At 41.1% G+C, this 8,769-nt stretch overlaps 1 protein-coding gene and 2 long non-coding RNA genes across 4 annotated transcripts in view; 2 read left to right on the forward strand and 1 right to left on the reverse strand.

Moving 5' to 3' along the window:
• Positions 1 to 1,901, forward strand: part of LOC105479474 (uncharacterized) — an 81,002-nt gene extending 79,101 nt beyond the window's left edge. Inside the window, exon 9 of the long non-coding RNA XR_011623622.1 lies at positions 1,613 to 1,901. This is a non-coding gene — a long non-coding RNA (uncharacterized lncRNA). The remainder of the gene's footprint in view (positions 1 to 1,612) is intronic.
• The window catches only part of LOC139363373 (uncharacterized), a 58,772-nt gene extending 54,358 nt beyond the window's left edge, over positions 1 to 4,414 (reverse strand). For both annotated transcript variants that reach the window (XR_011623627.1, XR_011623628.1), the window contains exon 1: positions 3,940 to 4,414. This is a non-coding gene — a long non-coding RNA (uncharacterized lncRNA). The remainder of the gene's footprint in view (positions 1 to 3,939) is intronic.
• Positions 4,415 to 4,554: 140 nt separating this feature from the next.
• Positions 4,555 to 8,769, forward strand: part of LOC105479556 (translation initiation factor IF-2) — a gene marked incomplete at its 5' end in the record, with an annotated part of 108,038 nt that continues 103,823 nt past the window's right edge. The window contains 2 exons of the mRNA XM_011737566.2: positions 4,555 to 5,256; positions 7,906 to 8,030. Coding sequence (XP_011735868.1) covers positions 4,555 to 5,256; positions 7,906 to 7,914 — 711 coding nt within the window. The remainder of the gene's footprint in view (positions 5,257 to 7,905; positions 8,031 to 8,769) is intronic.

Below are 8,769 nucleotides of genomic sequence, written 5' to 3' on the forward strand. Positions count from 1 at the left end.
AGATGACTTTTAAAAATAACCTTAACTTTGAAAAGTAAATGTTGGGCCAAGTACGGTGGCCCACACCTGTAGTCCCAGCACGTTGGGAGACCAAGGCGGGAGGATTATTTCAGGCCAGAAGTTCGAGACCAGCCTGGACAACATAGCAAGGCTCCCATCTCTACAAATTAAATTAAAATTAGCAGGACATGGTGGAGTGCATCTGTAGTCCCAGCTACTAGGTGGAGTGCATCTGTAGTCCCAGCTACTTGGGAGACCAAGGCGGGAGGATTATTTCAGGCCAGAAGTTCGAGACCAGCCTGGACAACATAGCAAGGCTCCCATCTCTACAAATTAAATTAAAATTAGCAGGACATGGTGGAGTGCATCTGTAGTCCCAGCTACTAGGGAGGTTGAGGCAGGAGAATCGCTTGAGCCCAGGAGTGTGAGGTTGCAGTGAGCTATGATCATTCCACTGCTCTCTAGCCTGGGCAACACAACAAGATCCTGTCACAAAAAAAAATAAATAAATAAATAAAAGAAAAAAATAAATAAATGTAATAAAATTTCCCAGTCAAGTACATCTATTTTTCTTCTTGCCTCTCTGGAAAAGGTTTAGAGAGATTATAGCTGGTGAATTAGAATCCTATTTCTCTGTGAAGGAAATATCAGCAATATCCTTCATATTGTTCTCACCACACATTCTGGTTATGTTTAACTCTTCATAGTCGAGTTTATGTGAGGCTCAGAATACGTTATTCATATATATTTCATCTCATTTCAGAAAGTGTTTTACAGAGCTTAAATAAAATGCATACGTACAAATATATAAGCTAATAAGGTATAGATGAAGAGTAATAAACCATGGCAAGGTAAACGTTGTGTTTATTAAAAAATTAGAGTGGATCTAGTATTTGATAGCACAATAGGGTGACTACAGTTAACAAAAATTTACTGTACATTTTAAAAGAACTTAAAGAGTATAGTTGGATTGTAACACAAAAGGAAGGATAGATGCTTGAGGTGATAGATACTCCATTTACTCTGATGTGATTATTATACATATATGCCTGCATCAAAATATCTCATGTACCTCACAAATACATACACTTACTATGTACTTACAAAAATTTAAAATTTACAAAATGAAAAAAAAATTACAGCGAAGCAGGCCATACCTTGCTAAATTAAGCTGTAAATTTAGTTCCAAGCTTCCTGGTAGTCGAAATAAGAAGGAGAAGCTGCAAAGATCTCATTTCGGAAAAAATAAAATTTTTCCTAACACTTAACTCTGAAAGAAATTTTCCTGAGGGACTGTGACCCAAGATAAAATGGAGAAGGGAGTCTAGTGTGCCCCTCACCAACGTTTTCTGAAATTTTCTCTCTGTTACTCCATATGCACATAAAAGTTTCCTGCCGTAGATACATCACACAATAAGGAAACTACATGGTTGAGTTCAAGAAATCAACAATATACAAGTTTTGTAAAAGGAGCGTTAAAGGGATCTGATGTGATTCACAAAGGCATTTTTCTCTCATCCATGTAAGAAATAGGAAGAAAAATAGAACTAATCATTTTTCTATTCTCTCGATATAGATAATATTTCATTATTCCTAAAAAAATCATTTTCAGATTAATGAATTAGACTCGGTTATTTGTTGAGAAGTCACGTGGACCTCTGATTTGTCCAAGACAAGAAATTCAGAAGCATTTCAACTATCAAAATCGAGAAGATATAAATCCAGTTATTTGTTATATTCACTGATGAAGCAATCTTAAGATGATAGCAAATTAAATGCAAAGATACAGAGAAAATAATATTGTGATTAGTCATATTACCACAGATCATGTGAGGCAACTTATAAAAGATGTCTATGTATTTTCTAAAAATTATCTTTACAAATGTCTGTCTATGTATTTTTTAAAAACAATCTTTATAAATGCTAAAACTAACCCCAAAGTCAGTTTCTCTAATAAACATTTTCAAATGTGCTAAAACTGATAGCTCTCTAAAATAGCTTCTGCTCTTGTGTTCCATTTTGGACAACTGATGAGAAAATCGCTGATGAAAAATTGAAAATATCACTTAGTGAATGAAACATCACCACAGTGAAATCACAAATATTACCCAGACAATCACTGAAATATTCATTTCTATGTAATAAATGGGTTTGGACTTGTTGATTATCAGGAAATCACCACTCACTGGTTTTGACTTAAATATACTTAATAAATCATGCATATTGAATTCATATTGATAAATTCTTCCACAATTTTCACTCAGAAAATGAAATATGTACAGTTAATTAACTGAAAATTAACAACTGCTGGTTCAACTAAATTCAGCAAATTTTACATTCTAGTGTTACCACATGTACATTTGTTGGAGTAATAATTAAACTTCTGTACTAGACTGCATATTTTGGGAAAAAGTAAACAAATTATATTATGACACACAAAATCTAAAAATACACATTTATTTTCCTCTTTGACAATTAAGTACAAAAGTGATAAGTGAATCTTTAATAAATGCCTCCAAAATTTTAAATTCAGTACTTGATTTATGGGTATAACTTTGACCCAGCCATTTACAACTTCCATCTAAGACTGTATTAGCAGACATAGGATATGTTAACTTATTTTAGGCGTATACATTGAAACTTGCTTAAGTTTTTAAACATTATGAACAGAGTATTAAATTGGACATTATGATCCATCTTGTTTTTGAGGAATATACTGAGAGGAATACACTAAGAGTGAATAAAATTTCTCGAACCTTTTCCATCTAGAATTCTTTCCTCAGTATTCTCTTCTAACATCCTCTCCACTAAAAAAGAGAAAGAAAGAAACCCTGAAAGTACTGCTTTGATCTAGAATGAGCAGGCAGGAGTTTCATTCAAATCTGTTTTGAAAGAAAACTGATGGGCTCAAAAATATATTTCAGATTGAAAAAATGTGCAGTCGAGGAAATATTAATGTTCTGATAATAAACAGAGAATAATAGCACATTTAAGACAGTTCTGCACTTGGCACAGTATTTTACAAAAAGCAAAGTGCTTGACAAACACTATCTTGGTTGGATCTCACAGCACCCCAAGGAGGCAGGTAGAGCCAGGCATATTGTTCTCTTAGAGTTAGTCATTAAGAGATTGGCTCAAGGTCAATCCAGAACCTGGACCTGTTGATAAAACTTCATTTCAGGGGTCATGTTATCCCCCGAATTTAATGTGGTAAGGTGTGGTGAGTTTCAATCACGAAAGCAAGGAGGTAATATAGCCATATTTTTCTTGTTTCAGATCTCTTCTTTCCATTCATTGTCCAGAACATCCTTTAAAAAATGTATTTTGTCATCAAAATAATTTATAAAGAAGGAGCATGCCACATGTGTACAAAATTTTTTAAATGCACAGTTTATTACCCGAAGAAATAAACTGACATAACTATTTGAAGTACAAATAAGTGTAATTTTATTTTGAAATACGCAAATACGTGTTGCCAAATACTGTTTTCGTCATGGTGTAATCCACTTTCAGTAAACAACTCAATGAAGTTTATAAACTTCCTATGAACAATAACAAATGAGTCATCCTATTCAAATCAAATAAACAAACAACTAGTGTGTCTATTATTTGTAAGGTCCTGTGATCAAAAGGTACAGTCGTTTATAGCCAGTGCTTTACTCAAGTCCTTTCTTGATTGATACATGGGTGGCAGATGGATAGAGATATCCCACATATCTATCATCTGTCTCTACATTGTTCTTTTCCGGTATTTCATCCAACCTCCACTGAAGATAGCTTGTGTGACTTTATTATAGAAATAAAGTTCACAATAAAGATGATTTACATACAGAACTCTTATATTTTCATTCAAGGAAAAAAACAAAAACAAAAACAAAAAAAACCACAACATGGTGGTGCCAGTGACAGTCTGTGTTTTGGGGCAGGATAGAAACTAACCTGTTTCAGATATCCGACATTCTGGCAAACTTATTAGGAACACAAACGCTCGGGACTCAATGCACCAACCTGAGCCCGGCTGATAAGGCATTGTAAAGCAGTGTTCTAAAAGGAAAGGCCTTCACTTAAACAGTGCTACAAAGTGTTCAGCTTTCTTTCACATACAAACTTTCGCCAGAAAAGGTGTTTTAAGCCGAGGGTAAAGATTTTGTGCTTCCACCGTTCCCATCTTCAACTTTTTAGAATCATAGCCATTTAAGTACCGGACCTGTCTTCAGATTCTCACTTTGCGACACAGCTTTGGCCGGACTTGGCTTGATCTGGGCGCCAGGATCGGTCCCACCACCGAGCTCGGAGCGGTTTGTTCCTAGTGGATCAGGGCGGGTGTGTTGCCGGAGTCGCCTTCTATTGGCTACACTCCCGCGGACTGTCTGGGCTTTCCGACATCTGATTGGATGGAACAGCCCTGTGTACGCCGACATCATTGGAGGACGCTGGAGCCAGGGGGCGGAGCGGATTCCCCAGGATTCTTGACCAGGCGCGCTAGTCCGCGGAGCCGGGCGCGGGGCGCGAGAGCGGAGCTGCGCGGGCGGCTGTGGAGGGAAGGTCTCCTAGGCAATTGGGGTCTTTGAGGCGAATACGAGGCTGGGGCCGGTTACCGACCGGCCGCTTCTTGCCGAGGCAGTCCAGGCTTTACCCCTGGCGGTGGCCGCTGCGAGACAGCATCTGTCAACGCTCCTCTTTTCCCCTCCTCCTCCGGCCGGGCCGGGCTCCGCCGGCTGCGGCCGAGAGGACGCGGGACCCGGCGCGGTGAGCCCATCAGCTGTCAGGCGAGCGGCGAAGCGGCCGGAGGGCGGCGAGAGACACACAAAGAACGCGGTGGGCGGCGGCGGCGAAAGGGGGCGGCAAATTCGGGACGGCAACTCCTCCTCGCGCCCGCTGGTGCCACCGCCGCCCGGGCTTGGTCCGAGGCCGCGCAGACAATGCGGCCGGGCCCCAGAGTGCGGGGCGCCTGCGCTCCCCAGACCCCAACTTGACCGTCACCCTGCTCGCCCAGCCCCCTCCCGGGATAGGGGCGCCCCCCTCGTTCCGGCAGCCGGCGAAGGAAGTCTGCCGCGGCCGCGTAGCCCGGCAACTTGCAAGCCGGGAAAAGTTTGCGGCGCCTCCGCGGGGCGGCGCGACGCGGCCCGCCCCACGCGTCCGCGGTCACCGAGGGTGACTTTCTCGACTCGTCGTCAGCCGGGGCCGCAGCGCGGCCGGCGAGGACTGCGGGGAGGGCCGGAGTCGGTCCGAGGGCTCCCGCACCTGGGGCTGCGGGTGAGTCGGCTTTGGGCGCGGTGGGCTCAAGTGGTTTAGGGCACCTGGGCTTGGGAAGAAGGCGCGGAGAGAGTCTTTAATACTTTCTGGAGCTGGCGGGGAGAACAAATAAAAGTGCGGTAGCTTGAAGGGCACTGACATGCCACTGACTTGGGAACCGTATCCGTGGGAACCCTTCGGGGGCCGGCGCGACCGAGGGCCTGTGCGCGGCTGGGTGGGAGAAGGAAGGGTTAGAAGGTCGCGGACTAGCTCTGCCTGCGACTGGCCCAGCTTGACCTTGGACAAGTGACTTAACCACTTAGATTTTCTCGTGGGTAATATGTGGGGCTACAGCAACGTGGTCTGTGGTGTCGTCCAGTTTTTAGACTACATCTCCGTTTTGAGATTTTCCTGGGGCCTCAACACGGTGCGCGAGTTATGAAGCGGTAGGCCAGGATATGTTTACATGCGCCTGGATTCACCTTTCAGCCTAGTCAGAAGTAACTTTTAAGTCTGATGTTTTAAAACACTAATATTTAAAGGCTTTCCTTCACTGAAAAATAAATTACCCATTGCTTATTTTACGAACCTTAGGATTGTCGTATTTTGTTGCACCATTTGGAATTCTAGGGGCCAGGGTGAGGACAGAGAGCCAAGCCTGAGGGTGAAGTGGCAGGTGCCCCTGGCGATCCCTGCCGGATCCAGTTGAGGGGAGAACAAAGCATTTATTATACATAAGAGAGAGTGAACAGGGCAGGTGTTTGTGTTTTTGTTTTCTGTATTCTACTGAAAACTTTTTTTTTTGGGGGGGGCGGGCAGTGGAGGAGGGGACAAAGAAGAAAAATGTCAAAAAAGAAAAAATGTCATTTATACCCAAAGTAAATCTTAAACTAATGTAAGTCTTCCTTACAGGAACAGCAACACATAATACAAGTACATCTTGATCTAATTTTAATGAAGGATTGAAAATAGCTACTGTGTTCAGTATTACTGACGCCAAGGCGGCTCACTTACATAATCTTCTTTGTTGAGATGTGTTAGTGGCATGTATAATTTTGATAAATAATTAATGTTAAAGGTTTAGTCTGGCAATGGTATCGAAATACTGTCACAAGTTGTATTGCAAGACAATGGTGTGTGAACTTCTGGTTATAATAACCTACAGTTTCTCTCTAAACAGTAAAATCAGACATTTTTCATAACGAAAATTCTCTTAAATATTGCATGTGTACTTTGTCAGTAGTGTATACAGGAGAAATTATTTTGTTCTGTAACTGACAAAGTCTTTCAGTTTTCTCACCATTTCATGAGAGTGAATTCCAGATGTCAGGTACTTCACTGGGCATTTTCTCTTCATGGAGCTTATAGCAACAAAAGTTCTTTACAAAAGTAAGTGCATAAATACAGATACTCAACAAATACTTGCTGAATAAAACACTCAGATAAGAATAATTAAAAGTCCATCTTGTCCATCCTTAAAGAGAATGATGATTGTGCTTTAGTGGAGAGAAAGAAGGTGTCAAAGAAAGAACTGGCAGCAAAACAGAGCTTAGTTCCAGTATCTAGCCTAAGCGTTTGTACTTTAAAACAGGTATACACATTTGAAAAAAGACAAAGACAAGTGATAGGGTTTCTAGGAGAAAGACAGCAGTATTGATTTAATGTAATACATTTTATGGCCTAGTTTTGTTTGAAGAACACGAACCTTTGTAAAGGTGTATTTCTTAAATAATCAGTGGCTGTTTGCATTGTGATTGGATGTCTAATTAAATGGCCTAATCGTAACCATAATATCTCACTTGAATGCTGTCTGATGTTTTTAAATTCATTTTTAAAATAGCTTGAAATAAACCAATTTAGTTACATGAAGGACAGTATACCTTTTGGAATCAACTAAATCCACAGTGAGGAAAATTATCATCAGTGTTTCACCAAATGTAAATTAAGCACTGGAAGTAGCATCTTGCCTAGAAGGTTTTCACTCTAGACCATCACTTTGTGTAGAAGAGGTCTGATGTGGAATGTAGACTGCAGTGAGACATGCCGTTATTCCTCCGAGGGTCTATTTGGTTATTTGGTGACATCATGAAAATACTAACACAGCCGCCTCCCGCCACCTCCTCCGCCACACTTCAACATTTGTAAACCTGGCAACTTCTGGAAAGCCTAGTGGCCTTATTTCAAAGTAACTACTCAACCTAGAACTTAGCATTGATATTTGAACAACCCATATTGTAGAATATGGGTTCTCCTCTGTGCAGATTTGCTGGCTTGGCTATCTTATAAGAGATCACAGCAGTGTATCTCATAGTGTAGTCCTCAGATCACCTGTGTCAGAATCACCCGTAGTCCTTACAAAACTTCACACTCCTCGGCACATCCCACATTTACATAATCAGAATGTCTGTAAACAGAACCTAGAATTTCTTTTCGTAAAACCCAGTTATGCCTAGCGTTCCATTATTGGAATGCTAAGCTTGTGGAAGTTATTTCTATCCTACTGCTCAAGGTCATTGCCAAGGTCTGATTTTTCACAAAAAAATTTGCAGCCTCTGGCATAAATGGGTTAATGAGCTCCTTCAAAAGTGAGAGTTAATTAGACTAAATTTTAAGAATTAGTGTTAAGAGTTTTCTTGCCACAGTTGTAATGCTCTTGTTGCTTTCTTCTAGGAACATTAAAAAGCTCCCCAGATGCTCCCTGCTCTGATCATTTCCCCTACAGCACCAGACATGTTGGCATCATCTCTTAGTTGGGCCCTGTGACCAGGGAACCCCTCATGAAACCACCTCTGCAGGTAAATCAACATAGAATGCACCACTTACAAGCAGAGTTAAGGCTGCTTTGGGGACACAGGGCTCAAGAGACCACAGTTCACAGACCCCTCCTACTAGTGGGATACTCCTACCATCCTCCCTAACCTGTTGGTGATTTGTAGGAGTGGCAGTCCCAGCCTTCTCTTCAACTAGGGAGATTCGGTTTCAAGCAAATGATTGGGAATAGACCCTAAGGGACAGATGACCTGAGAGAGAACAGACAAGAATGCTGAATGGAGGGCTGTCCCTTCAACATCCTTCAAGCCACACATTTCAAAAATTTTAGTCTTAAAGCAGATAATTTGGCAAGCAAGTGTGGCTAAGCCCAGGCACCTCTGTTCTTGGTTGTCAAAACTTTAATCTACAAACTCATATAGTGGCTCTATCTATAAATGCCCAACACATAAATGAGAATTTTCAAGCTTATCAGTTAAAAAAAGGGAGGCAGTGATTGTTTAGAAGAGAGATTCAAAGCATAGGTTGAGGAGTCAGCCAGTCCTGATTGCAATCCTAGTTTTGCCATTTACTGCTTGGGTGGCTTCAACCTACATCCTTGACTCTCTAAGTTTCAGTTTCCTTACTTGAAAAATGTCTCATACGAGTTGTTCTGTAAATTATGTAAGACTATAAATTAAAACATCAGCTAATAAATCACACTATATATTTAATATATGTAGCTTTTAATTTATTGTAATAACTTTTTCAAATTTCCTTTTTAAG

This window comes from Macaca nemestrina, chromosome 5, assembly GCF_043159975.1.
Source record: "Macaca nemestrina isolate mMacNem1 chromosome 5, mMacNem.hap1, whole genome shotgun sequence".
Lineage (NCBI taxonomy): Eukaryota > Metazoa > Chordata > Mammalia > Primates > Cercopithecidae > Macaca > Macaca nemestrina.